General features: G+C 37.2%; 1 protein-coding gene across 5 annotated transcripts in view; it reads left to right on the top strand.

Annotated features, from left to right (window-relative positions):
* The window catches only part of DMD (dystrophin), a 999,626-nt gene that overhangs the window by 649,266 nt on the left and 335,700 nt on the right, over nt 1-14,660 (top strand). For all 5 annotated transcript variants that reach the window (XM_082277447.1, XM_082277448.1, XM_082277450.1 and 2 more), the window contains 2 exons: nt 4,957-5,058; nt 10,101-10,209. In XM_082277447.1, coding sequence (XP_082133573.1) covers nt 4,957-5,058; nt 10,101-10,209 — 211 coding nt within the window. The remainder of the gene's footprint in view (nt 1-4,956; nt 5,059-10,100; nt 10,210-14,660) is intronic.

Below are 14,660 nucleotides of genomic sequence, written 5' to 3'. Positions count from 1 at the left end.
GGAATTCACTTCTCTAAAAGGGTGAAATGTTTGCAATTTGCAGACATCAAGTTGGGGAGGAGTGTTGATCTGCTGGAGGGCAGGAAGGCTCTTCAGAGGGATCTGGACAAGCTGGAATGATGGGCTGAGGCCAGTTTTTTGAGTGTCAGCAGGGCCAGGCTGGGGGAAGAATGGTTGGAAATGTGACTGGAGGTAAAGGACCTGGGGGTGCTGGTCAACAGCAGCTGAACAAGAGTCAGCATGGATAGCCTTTGGCATCCTGTCCTGTACCAGCAATAGTGTGGCCAACAGGACCAGGGCAGTGATTGTCCCCCTGTACTTGACACTGGTAAGGCCACACCTCAAATCGTTTGTTCAGGTCCGGGCCTCTCACTTCAAGAGAGACACTGAGGTGCTGAAGTGAGTCCAGAGAAGGGCAGTGGAGTGGGGGAAGGGTCTGGAACACAAGTCTGATGAGGAGCAGCTGAGGGAGCTACAGTGGTTTAGCCTGGAGAAAAAGAGGCTCAGGGAAAACCTTATCACTCTCAAAGTACCTGAAAGGAGGCTGTACCCAGGTGAGGGTCTGTCTCTTCTCCCATGCAACCAGTGACAGGACAAGAGGAAATGGTCTCAAGATGAGCCAGGGGAGGTTCAAGTTGGACATTAGGAAGAATTTTTTCACTGAATGAGTTAGGGATGGATATGCTGCCCCAGGGAAGTGGCTGCCAAGGGAAGTGGTGGAGTCACCATTCCTGGAAGTGCTCAAGATGTTCAAGTTCCAAGCACTTCGTGCTATGGTTTTGCTGACATGGTGGTGTTAAGCCAAAGGCTGGACTTCATCATGGAGGTCTTTTCCAACCTTAATGATTCTATGTGCATGAATAAGAAGATCCACCTCTGAGAATTCTCATTACAAGTTGCACTCTTCTACATCTACAAGAGAAACATATTTAAATGAAGTTTTCCATTATCAAGTTAAATATATGTAGGGATTTATAGCTGGTTGTTTCAGAAAAGTTTGTTTGAAGTTAAAAGCATTCAAATAGTTTTAGATTTTAGATTTATTGTATTTGCTTGTTACACATCACTGCCTTGTCTTGATCAGTAAAGGGAAATTGCTTAGTTCTCTTTTCCTGTGAATAAATTCTCTTCTTTAATTTTCATTGAACATACTGTCTTGCTAAAATGAGGTCATGAAAAAACTTGAAACAACAAGAGGTTTTGAAACAACTCACTGTATTAATTTCAAAGTTTTATTTTTTTATTTGAGGCTGTAATTAAGATTCCATTTTTGCATTGTATTTCACCATGAAGATGCAGGTTTAATTACCCTGAGCTTCTCCTACTGTCCCTGCAGAATATGTCCAAAGGACATAAGCTCATGGGGAAATTGATCCCAAAAGTGTTGCCAGTGTTACCAGAGAAGGTGAATCAGTGCTCGTGATTCTTAATATAGACCAATACTCAGTTGAAAATGCTGCTGATAACATTTATAAGTAGTTGACTGGACCTTCTAATATATGTGCAGCATATGTCAAACAGCCTGTCTGTGTCTGCTAGGATAGTTACCATCTCTTGAAATAACATATGCCACGCCATCAAACTTTGTCTTCCATTGGCATACACACCAGAGGTTTAGTCAATATATTGGTTTCAGCTAGGGAATATGAATTTTCTAAGTTCTGGGCTATATCAACAGACTTTCATAGTCCAGATGGGGCTGTAGACAAGTCCTTGCCACTTTTTCAGCCTGTAACTTTGTTCAGCAGGTTGAATTGACATGTTGTTGGAAATGCAGAAGCCAATGTGGCTTATTCAGCAGCAGGCTTTCATCAGTTTGGACGCACTACTTTAACACCACAGAAAACTCATAGATAGTGCATCATGGAAAAAAGGTAGCCTCTGATTCTTGTTGTTTATACATGTTTGAGAAACAGCAGTTTCCAGTGATGATGTATTTTGATTTGCCATATGTGTGAAAAGTTTAATTAGCATATTCATCACCCAGCCCAGAAGTAGCATTACGATTGCTTTCCCAGGCAGTTCATAAATTGTGCAATTCCAGCAGTCAGCTCTGTCTCCCAGAGACAGCTCTGCATCCTCCCACAGCAAGCAAAGTGAGTGGGGATAAGGACTTGATCAGGATTTAAAAAAATATATGACTTTGATATTCTCTTAAAACTGATGGGCATGAGGATCTACATTTCCTATTAGCTTCAGCAGTAGCCTGTCCTGCATGATGAAGATCAGAGGTCATGCTCTGCTCTGGGAATATGCTCTTCTCCTGGATCCTGCACAGCCAAGATAATAACTGTGGTCTTTTTTGTGTGCAAATCATTGGAGGCTATATTGTGGTCATTACCATTTTCTTCTCTTAGGGAATTAAATGATGGAGCAGAATCCTGTAACTACTTTCTTGCCTGTCAACCCTTTTAATAGGGTGTCACCTAGCAAATGGATTTGAAATTGCTGGAAACTTGCTCACTGGGCAGAATTCATCAAGGGGCTCTCCCATCAAGCAAAGAACTGGGCAAAGGGCTCCCTCAAAGTTACTACAGCAACTTCATGCCAGATGTGCACTTATTTAAAAAATATTTTTGTTATGTTTTTAATTTATGTTGGGATTACTGGGCGACAATCAAAGAAAGTTTTTGCTGCTCTGACAAATAAGATACCTGTTAATTTCAGCAGTGTCCAAATGAATGCCAAGATATTGAGAACCTCTTTTTTCCCTGTACTCTTAACCTCTATTCTTATCCCCACACATATCTCAAAGTAAGCATCATGCTGTATTGGATAGGCTTGCACTATGCATTTTGGTTTAGGTCAAGGCCACTGAATTTGAAAGATCAGACTACACAAGGTTAGTTCATGTAACTCCAGAAAATTGTAGAGCAGAAGGAAACAGTGACTTAACAACTCAATACATTACACCTGCCACACTGGTTACAGCCTGAAAGAAAATGGTGTCTGTACTCCTAGACCAGACCATGGTGGAAAACAAAGTCCAGTAAGGGGGGGAAGATGGAGAAATCCACTTCAAAGGCACATTCATGCTGCAGCATAGGCACATCCACAGTGGTCTTGGTATTCTTAGACTCCACAGGGAGTTGTAATGTGATTTTCCTGCTAGAGAATTTGTTGTGATAACTGATGCTGTCATAGAAGAAGATGAGTATTTGAGACATGTAGAATAACATGACAGAAAATATTGGCTGAATACTGCCTATGGCTTAGTTTAAGAAAAAAACCCAAAACCCCCAAACAAACAATGACATGAGAGCTAAATAACAATTATTAAAATGCCTAGCTTTCATTAAGATTGGGAGAAAATTACCTCTTCATTAACACTCCTTGGTTATTATTTTTTTTTTATGTGCTGAATAGGGAAGTAGAAAGCTAACCCAGTATTGAAACAGAAAGAAAATAAGACTTTAATGAGGGTTTCATCAAAAGGTTAATAAACTCTCACCCCCCTCAATATCCCAATTTTGCTGTGCATTGTTTTTCAGTGTTCATTCTCTAAGAATCCTTACAGTTATATTTCATTAACATTGAAATGCATAATAAAACACAATGAAATTGAAACATATTTCAAATATCATTGCAAGAAATCAGACAAGGTTTAATTCAATTTGTTTTTTGTTGACCAACAGTATCTGAAAAGAAAAATGAAAGATGGCATTGAATTTACTAAGCCTTTATTTTTACTGATTGTCCATAAAGTTTTGCAAGTAAAGTTTCAGAGAACACTGTAGACATACTTTACCTGTTGAGTTGAAACACAGGAGCAAAATTGTCCCTTTTTGGGACTTAAAATTGCACAGACTTCAGCAGGTTTATTGCAGTAAAAAGAACAGATTTCCACCAACAAAATTATGTGTTAGCTCAGATAGTGACATACCTGGCACACAATCTTGTCTGCTGTCACATTTATGATAACTGAGAATGTGGACAGAAAATTAAATTGCAGAGTCAGTGGATAGTCAGCAATACTGATTAGGACAAGATAATCAACCTATAAAGTAGGTGGGTGAAGAAAGGGGGGGAAAAAATACCCAACCAATTCATTTTGATAACTCAGATATTATTTTGCTCATATTACTAGAAAAAAAAAAAGAAATAAACTATGAATCTTGGAACTCCAGATGTAGTTTATATTTTCTTTTACAAATTTCGGTAAGTTTGGATTTTTGGGGGGTTTTTATTTTATTTTAATTGTAGAGCTTTGCCTATTATTTATTTGGTCAGTGCCTGGCAAAATGAAGCTGCTGTATGTTGGGAAAGGTTGCTTGGAATTTCCTTATGTTAGCACATGGATTATGCCTTTCCAGATTAAAAAGGAAATTACTAGAGAATATGCTGTTGTTAATTCAGTAGGGTGTTGCTAATGGTAGGTTCCTTCCTGTACGTTTAGGAACTGTCACTGCTACTGTGCTTTTCTTTTTAATTCTTTTCTGTAAGTGTTTTACTACATAAGTGCTAGCTTAATACTCACAATTGCAGTCTTCTTTTGAAATTTTTAATCTTCCTAAACTCAGTATCGTTTTGGCATCTCATTAGACAGTTTTGATGCCATGTAGTGTATGAACAAAATGTTAACCAGTGCACTTTTCATCAGCTGGTAGTTTAAAGCAGAAAAAACAACAGAGCTGCTTAAATGCGATTTCTCATGCCTGTCTTTCTTACTATGAATTTGTGTTACCTTTTTATTCATTTTATTGAAACCTTCAAGATTAAGTGACCTACAACTGTTTATTTTGGTAGCATTACTCTTTTCCATCCCACTTTGCTTTTGTTTTTTTCTGGTGATCTTCTTTGTCCTTAGTTGCTACTATCCTTGTGTTTACTCCCACACCAATTCTGAGCAGAAACTTGTCTACTGGTGTTTTACAGTTTCCCATTGAGCTTTAGGACTATTCAGTCTTATTGCTTATGCTATGGTTAATCTAGACTGCCTGTGTTTTTATTTTTTAGGAAACTGAAGCAGCAGTGCAAGCTAAACAGCCGAATGTGGAAGAGGTTTTGTCTAAAGGGTGTCATTTATATAAGGAAAAACCAGCTACTCATCCAGTAAAGGTAATGAAGCAACCTTTAGCAATATCCATTACTGTGTAATAGGTTATGCTTCCCCTGCTGTACACTTGTCCTTGATGTGCTCTGTTTAAAATCAATAAAAGAACCTGGCAAATGGCATTTGTTCTGTTCTGTGATGGCATAGTCAGGGAAAATGTAATGTTCCCAGCTAAAAAAATTTTGCATATTGTGATGGGGATATTGTTTTTCACATTAAGGTTGTTCTACTCATTCAAGATCAATTCACACTGAAAGTAAATGTAATTTTTGATGTGTTATTAATGGCAACACATAACATGTTTTAAAACTCCTTTATTTAAAATCTCAGAAATTTTGTCAAATAATAAAAAATGAGCAAATTTTCTAGAAAAGGTAAGAGTCAAGTCATAGAGAGAGTACTTTGCTTTATTTTTTTTTTTTTTCATTTTGAAGGAAAGAACACATGACAATATATAATTTTCCCACTCGATTTCTCTGCCAAATTTTATCTAGAATGACTGACTTGATGCTGTTTTGGAGCAGAGGACACATTGTTAGGAAAGCTATGCCTCCCAGCACTTCTCTTTTAGAAAAAATGTGCTGTAGAATCTGCTTCCTCAGCTTATAAATCAGTTATAAGGGGTTATTTTACACACTTTTCCCAAAGACTGTGTGGACCTTCATTGAGACTAGAGTGTCATTTTCTATCCTGCGGAATCTTGAAGTCATCAGCAGCCATCCTCTCATGTCTGGTTCAGCTGCTTTTTGAGCAGGAGACCAAACTAGTGAGGCAAATACCATGCAACCAGAGCTTGTTCTGGTTTCTAGTTTTATAACTGCTAATTAAGTATCTGTAAACCATGATGATTAAGAGTTCCCAGAAACAGTAATAGTGGCTTATTGATTACACTAAGTATCTATTACAATTGCTTCTGACTGGGCAGATTGTAAACTTTGTATTTAGAGCTTTTCAAAATGTACAGCACTCCAAAACCAGAACTGGGAGAAAAAGGCTTTCTTCACAAAGTTGTCTATAGGTGATCTCCACAGTGAATTTCTTGTTTTACTATATAGTTCACTATAGTTGACTAAATAGTATTATTTATTTACTATATTTTCTAATATACTATTATTTTCCTATAATAATAGGAAGTATTATTTTCCTACCTTTACAAAATTTCCTCTGAATTACTTGTAAATCCCACTGGCAGATCTCCATTCACAGGAACACATGGATAAACTGATAGTCACTTTAGAAATTAATGCATGTTTAAGAATGATTTGGTTTCTCATCTTCTTTCCTGAACAGAAATGCTTGAGAGTTATTATCCCCTTTGGTATATGTGTATTTTTAATGATCAGTTCTCATAAACATGATAAAATGCTAGAAGAGGTAAACTCAAGGTGACTTGAGTGGGCAGAAGCAAGACTGTTGGATGTTTTCCCTGGCTAATAAAGCCCTATTTTTGTTGGGAACTGAAATGTCATCTAGACACTGAATGGATGATGGAACAAGAATCACTCCATGATAACTGCATTTACTCATTTTGTGTGACTTCAGCTGCATCTTTGGGGATCTTATTCCACGTTTTAACAAGGAGAGTACTCAAACAGAAAACTATAGGGTTTGGCTTTCTAGATTATTTAATTACATATAAAGAATTGCAGGACGAATGCTGCCATTTTCAAGAGGAAGAACTAGTACTTGTTTTACATAAGAATGACAGAAGTATAAATGATGTTGAAATTACTCTGTTTAGCCAAAAATTCTGACACAGAACTGTAGGCTGTGTCCATATATTTTAAGTGTTCACATCAAAGACTGAAACTTGCCAATTTTTACCAGATTTACTAGAAAAAGATTACTCTTTTAAAACTTATGATGTTCCTTGAGTTGTAGTTTTGACAATGATATCATAAAATATATCTGTGAGGAAATTTGTAGCTTGTGGAGTGGTGCATATTTAATTTTTAGTCCCGCTTTGCCTTTTACTTGTTTCATTACATTCTGTAGTTTCATTTAATTGCACAACCTGTGGTGTTAATTTCTGGTTCAATGTCTGTCTCATACATTAAGTCATAAAGCAGTGGTTATATGCTGTCAAGACTGCTGAACAGCTTTCTTGATGCTGTAGGTAGGTTTCCTTAAGTCATCATTCTTCCTGAGTTACTTTCAGCACAGTCAGCTATTTATATGTTTCAACATAGACTTTTTGATTAACATCAAAATAATTTTCTACATAAAAGGTATTTGGTGGAAGCAAAAAATTTTTACTCAGATTAAGATGGTTTTGGAAAGATGTTAGCAAGTTTGCAAAGTTAAGAACTCAAAATTTTAGAAAATTCTTGAGTTAGAGCTGCTTTGGTGCCCTTGGTTTAGGCTGAACCCTGCTTAATTCAGTTCAGGATATGGACATCACTCACAGTGCAAGCAACAATTCAATAGACTCATAGTTCTTGTTTAGTGTGTGGCACAGAAAAAAAGATAAAGTTATATGACCTCTTTAAAAGCATTAATTACTTGCATAGCATTGCTTGACAAATTTGTAGATTATTTAGCTGTCTGAGGCAGCTTTGCTTTTTTCCCTCCATTATTTCCTTAATTCACCACAAATCTTCCCATTCTTTTCAATAAATGAAGTAGAGGTCCTATTGACTTATTCTCACCACAAGCCTTTCCTGTGCTCAAAAGCGGTATGTGCCAGAAAATTAGAGATATCCCTCCAATTTATGTGCATTTTATCTGAAATAATGTTCATAGTTAAAATTATTCTGGCATTTCCTAATGTCTAGCTGCTTATCTTTGCAACCTTTATAATATATTCCCATTATAGTATTTTGAATGTAAATTAAATCCTATGGATTTATATTGACACGTACTTAATCTTATCTCATAGTTATGTCACTGAAATAAGTATATTTTCACACCGTCACCAAGCATACTAAAATAGAATTTTTCAATGCAAGACTGTAAAAACATTTTTGTTGGCAAATGAAATCCTTGTATGTGCTGATTCAAGAGTCAAGAATGGGATGAGATGTGTGATCCTTTAAGCACTAGCACTTTAATAATCAGACCTATTCACTTTTATAAAATGGATTTCATGCTTTTGAAATGCATTTCTGTAAAGCTTTTGAAGGTGAGGGAGGGAGAGGTTACTGCTGGTGTCAGTGGCAATAGAAAGAATGTAAGCTCCAATCTCATGATTAACAGCACTTAATCAGAACAGTTTATTCAGGAAAGGATTTCTGTGCCAGGGAAAGCTGTGGTTCCTTAAGACAGCACTCAATTTATCTTTTTCTCTGGTGTGTGAGAAGTAAGTAGTGAGGAATTTATTTTCATTGTCCTCAGTCTTGCATTTAAAAGACTACATTTCTCTCTCTAAATATTCATATCTAATTTTAGTGCTGTCAGTGAGATTAGTTCACGTAAGGATGTTAACATCACTTAAATTGCTCCAGTGCTGACATTTAAAGAAAATCTATAAAATTTGTTCTAAGTGCACCAGATTTGGATCTTCATGCTTGTCACCAAAGCGCTAGAGTTGCAATTACAGCAAAATTGTTGTGCTCAAAGAAGTTAACATTTTAATGTATGCATGTTATTTTATGCCAGATGCAAGATCAAACCATAATTTTGATAGAAGGGTTTAGAACTGGTTGCTCTCTTATTAGTGGTGTAGCTGTTGCCCCAGACAACCCGCTCTTAACATGTGTGGTAGGCATGTTTTATGTTTTGTCATTGCTGGGAAGAAATCTCTGGCTCATATATGTAAGAATGATCAAGCAGCTACTCATGGCAAGGACCAGTATTAGAATCATGGAACAGAGTCAAACTCCGGGCCCTGCATGGGACAGCCCCAGAATCACCCCATGTTCCTGAGAAAGTTATCCAAACACTTCTTGAATTCAGACAGGCTTGGACCTGTGACACTTCCCTGGGGAGCCTGGTCCAGTGCCCAACCACCCTTCAGGTGAAAAATCTTTTCCTGATATCTAAAGCTTTCCTACTATCTCAGAGTCTGTGTGTGTGTGGGTACATACATCAATTTAATGAGCATTGTTCTCTACCCCTCTGCTATTGACCTCTGTCATCTTAGACTCTAGGTAATTAAAGTACTTTTCTTAATAGGCATCCTATTTCTATCAAGGCTGGATTGTGATTTCGACTGTAGATCTAACTGTGGATTGAAACCATAGAATACTAAAAGCATTCCTGAGTGGCATCAGTACTCTGTGCTTTTGTAGCAGAGAATCAGAGAACAGCTTAAAAAGAAATGCTGTCTTCATTTTAAGAGTTTAGACACGTCAGCATAGAATTAGCTTCATCCTTCTTTACAGTCCTTAAAGCAAGGAAAAAAGAGAGGTAGAAACACCATTTTCAAACCTAAATGCCTCTCAGGATTATCTGATGTTATTCACACTCCAGACTTTCATGTAGGTTTTGTTTAATAGTAACAGTTTAGTTTAGTTTAAAAGCCAGACCTCTCAGGCTGGGGCGCTGTCCCTGGCAGGGTCAGGATCAAGCCCTGTGAGGGGAATCAAACACGAGCCCGGGTGGCTGGGCAGGGCCAAGGGAATGGGCTGCAGTTGGTCCAGGAAGTCTCTCTGTGGTCAGGGTCAGGCACCTGCGCTGGTTCTAAGTCAGCTCTGGGCTTCAGCTGCCAAACTTTGAGGAGAAAACATGCTTTTAAGGCCCTGACACCAGGAAACACTTTTGTAGCGCAGCTGGAAAGGATTTTACTTGTCGCTCTCCCCCGTTTGTGAAAATTCACTATGGTATCTCTCTGTTTTGTTTGGTTTTTTTTAATTCAGGTGATCCACCAGACTAAAAAACCCACTTATTTTATTTTGCATTTATTTACATTTGTTTACATTTGCTTACATTACGATGCTGCATTGGATGGGGCCCTAAGCAAACTGATCTATTGGTTGGCATCCCTGCCCATGATGGAAGGGGACTTGAAACTAGATGATCTTTAAGGACTCTTCCAACCCAAGCTATTCTATGAATCTGTGATACATTAATTTGCATAAATTTAATATATTGTTATTTTCTATTCTAGAAAAAAATAGAAGACTTGAATGCTGACTGGAAGGCAATACACCACTTAATTCAACAACTAAAGGAAAAGCCAGCGTTAGCAGCTTTTGGCCATCTATCTTCAGGTGTCTGTAAGTGCTTCAAAACATGTATTTTTTAAAATTAATTACAAAGAACACATCAAAATGAAAATGAATGGAGACAGTCTAAATTAATTCTGCATCTTTAAAAGTGCTACTATGGCATTCAAGTTGGTTTTTTAACATTACCTTTCTATTTTATGCAATGTATTCCAGGAGACAAATTAGATTGTGATTTGATGAAAAGGTTGCAGAATGCTTTTCAAATTATTACCGTTTCAAAGTAATTTTTCTTTTATTCCATGACGAGGTGAGATTTTTACTTTCTACATATGCTAATGGAGGAAATACTACAAAGGGAGACAAATTATTTAAATTAAAAGATAATAATGTTATAGGTCAAGTAGCTCTAAATTGGTCACAGAATTAAGTTCTGAAATTATTATTACTGATAGGGCAATAAAGTGAGACTGTTTCAAAACAAAGCTTGTCTATTCACAGAGAAAGTCATATGACAACATGGTAGGAGTAATTCTGCAGTTAAACCCTAAGTCTGTGATATATATCTCTTTGTTTCTTGCATTCATGAATATGCAACAAGATACCTGATCTCCATTTCATTTGAATTATTTCAACAATACTTATATTAGATTATTCACATACCTCTTTGCACCTCTCGTTCCCTACAAGGATTACAAACTCATCTTTTTTTTCCTTGATAGATGGATTTTATTTCCCAGTCCTTTCCTTCGAAATGTAGTGATTAGGTAGGGGTGAAAAAGAAACGCTTCATGGAAGCACTGTTCTCAATCTGAGTTTCTAAAGTCTCTAAGATTCTTTACTTGGTATTGAACCATTTCAGTTGCTTGAAAGAAGAATGTTACCTATACAGTTTGGAAAGCTGCTCATCATGAGTGGGAGCAGAAGGAAATCTGTCCCCCCAACCCCTGTCAGATGCCTGTAACTCAGGGTATGATACAGCTGCAGTAATCAATCTTGGAGTTGGATTACATGTGGGCTTTTGATCTCTCTTGTTTTTAACATGCTTTAGTGGGTAACACACAAGGAATCTTAAATTGGAGAATTCTGTACCTTCTACAAGTGACTCTCTAGGACAGCAAAGCAAAAAACCCTTTTTTTTTCAGAGAACTACATAATTGCTCCATAGAGAGAGAATCCAGAAATTTCCGTACCAAAAGACAGTCCAGCTCCTGCCCAAATAGCATGTGTGAGTTCAAGAAAAGGAGTTGTCTTGCTCATGACATGTTGAATCTTACTGAAAAGGAACTATTGTTTGGTTTTAGTCCCTTAGGACCGCTGTGGTTCCGTGGCAATAATTTCAATTTTCTAAAAAGGGCCAAATGCAGCTACTATATTTTTAAACTAGAGTACAACAGTATTCTTGCTTTGCATGATTTTGTTCCAAGGCATTCTATAGGAATTCATGTAATTACGTGGAGGGAATGAAGGAGACGGGTAATAATTTTTTGCTGTGCTAAACTTGCTGTGACAGTTTTCTGTGTGAACAGGTTATGTCAGGTTCCAGAGGGAAAGAGTGTTGGCAAGTTGTGTATCTTCTGTAACAAAAGAAATTGTAATAATGGAACAAGAGCCAGAACATGGAGTAGTAAAGCAGTATATATTCTTATATTACCTCACCTCTATCTGAAGAATTGCAAAATTACTCACCTTAATGCAAAATGTAGTCTCTGACTGCAAACATTTCTGAGACTCAGCAGATGGAACTATACATGCAGAAAATGAAAGCACTGGTGTTCCATAAAGGATTAAGCAGGAAGTAAGACAGATTTCCATTCTATTGTCAGGAGCACTAAAATTTGAACCTGTGCTTATAACACTAATTCATAATTTTTCTTTATTTGAGTTTACTGTGATCACATTATTATACATATATTGACATAGAACTGTAGAGTTCAAAAGGGACCTGGGGAGACATCTATTCCTTTTGCTTAAAGCACAGTCGATTAGTGCAGGTTGCTCAGGGTCATGTCCAGTCAGGTTTTTAATATCTCCAAGGATGGAGACTCTACAACCTCTCTGGGCAACTTTTTCCAGAGTTGAGCAACTCTGACAGTAAAAAAAAAAAAAGGTTTCTTCTTCTATTCAAGTAGAATTTCTGGTATTTCGGTTTTTGCATGTGCTTCTTATTCTGTCACTGGGCTTCATTGAAGACAGTCTGGATCTGTCTTCTTTACTCCTCCAATTAGATATTTAAACACATGGGTATGATCCCCCTGAGCCATTTCATCTCCAGGCTAAGACAGCAGTTTTCCACAAAGATAGGAAAAGATATCTGCTACTAAGGTGTTTTTGTATTTCACTTAAAAGAATGGGAGAAGAGGAGGGACGAAATTGGATGTCATGGGTCTGGTCATTCTGTGCTACAAGTTCTGCGCTTATTTTAACCCCTTACAGATATTTTTATGGCCTTATTTACTCTGTGCTGCTGACTCTCATGAACAATAGGGACTCAACCCGGCTATGGCAGAACTAGCTTTAACCAAAAGCCTCCCAAAAGCTAAACAATATCATTAAAGGTCATTTTTAAAGAAAGATGCACAAAATTATTTTGGAAGGATTTTTTGAAGCAATGGCAGTATCTCCTGTTGATAATTATTCAGTTCCTGATCCTATAGAGACATGCAGGGACATCAGGATTGAATAATGTTGACATGTGTATTTGAGACCAGAGAATGAAGACATAACTGGCTCATCTCTACAGCCCTGTCAGGTGTCATTTGGTCTGGTCTGGCTACAAGAACTCAGACAGAGAGTCTTAATAAATTCCATCTGGTAGCTGTTACAGAGGTAAAGCACCCTGGTTATAATTATTTCTAGGTCTGCATATTATAGTTTCTTCAGCAGAAGAAGCATTGCAAAATAGTCCTTAATATTCCATGAGTCCAGTGTGCCCTCAGGCATAAGGAACAATAATTACTTCTCCGGCTCAAAAAGTGTACTTAGCTGAAGGGTATGCCTAAAACCTTAGCAAAGATTGACTTCCAAGATAAGATGAATCAGAAAGAAAATCATACTTGCTATCTGTACTTGACAGGATAATGTGAAATGGTGTGAATGTCTCTATCCAAATGCCTTGATGCATTGCTTAGCCAGCAGTTTGAAAACATTTTCAGCAGAGAGAAATGCAGTTCTGGAATGTGCTTTTCCAGGAGGGGGAGGTTTTAATAGCATCATTAGCATTTATATTACTTCTTTTTCTTCTTTTATACTGAAGTCCTATCACTGTATTTACTTAATAAGTAGGTAAAGGTGTACATTGCTTTGTAAACCTCTCTGAATCCATAGTGGGGTGGGAGGCCTTCCTGACTTGTTCTGGAGGAAGATATTTTCTATAATTCGTCTTCACTCCAGTAAGATGCCTGGGGAAAATTTTGGTCACTTTTATTTAGAGCTATCTTGAAAGTACAATTTCTTTAAAAGGATGTGTATTTATTTTTTTTATTTTATTATTAAGTTATGCTGTACTTGAAGTCAGTGAAATTTTAAAACTACAGATGAATCCAGCTGAACGTACTTGAGCAACTAATTTTACATTTTACATATTCACCTAATAAAACTCTGAGTAATATATTATCTTAATACTCTTGCAGTTTAACTTATTCAGTAAACAGTACTTTGTGTACAAGCAATTTCATTTTTTTCTCCTGACTGCTTACACAAGTTTTTGCCCCTTTTTTGTCTTTTTTTTTTGTATCAAATGCCTAATCAAGTGAAAGAGAGAAACGTGTGACTCTGCAATGAAGACAAAAGTTGAGTGAGAATTATTATCAATTACAATGGTGAAAATTCTTCTGAAATTAAGTAGAATTTGTCCCTTTAAACTTTAAAAGCTATCAATCTTATTTTGGAGAGTAATTTGTAGCAGGTCTGAAAAAAGATAAAGATAAAAAAGGATTGGTTGTGTTTAACAGTTTGTAGCAGGGTTGCATTTGACAGAAAGGCTTTATATGCACTGTTAGGTGTTGTACACTTACTACAAATAAGTAATTTGAGGAAAGCTAATACTGCATCACCAGAGCTCACAGCACTCACCATCAGCTTTAGGTGTCTTTCTTCAAATGCCTGCAATGAATGCTCTCCTGTGCTTTCAGTATAACTTGCTTTAGGAGTAGAAGTCAGACACTGCAGACACAGTGCCAAAGACTGGGCCTCCCTCTTCAGGGGAAGAAGGCTTTTCAGGACTTAGAATGGATGAAGAAGAGTGGGAGAGGAGTGAGGTATCATGCTGAATCCATTAGATGTGAGTTGTGAGGACTGTGAGCTGCACTAAGTTCACCAGCAGCAATGGTGGTGAAGAGAACTCATCACTTATTAGCCCATATATTCAGCTGGGGTGTGGGAAAAAGATTCACAGCAGTCAGTCACCTCCAGAGTCTGTAATATCTTGAGTCTTGTGGTTTGAATTAAAACAGTGATATTTGTGAATCTGGGGAAAGTAGTGACAACAGAATTTCATTTGC

The sequence above is a fragment of the Coloeus monedula genome (assembly GCF_965178545.1).
Source record: "Coloeus monedula genome assembly, chromosome: 3".
NCBI classification, from domain to species: Eukaryota; Metazoa; Chordata; class Aves; order Passeriformes; family Corvidae; genus Coloeus; species Coloeus monedula.
Note: the sequence above shows the minus strand (reverse complement) of the source record. Positions and strands in the feature narration are given on the sequence as shown.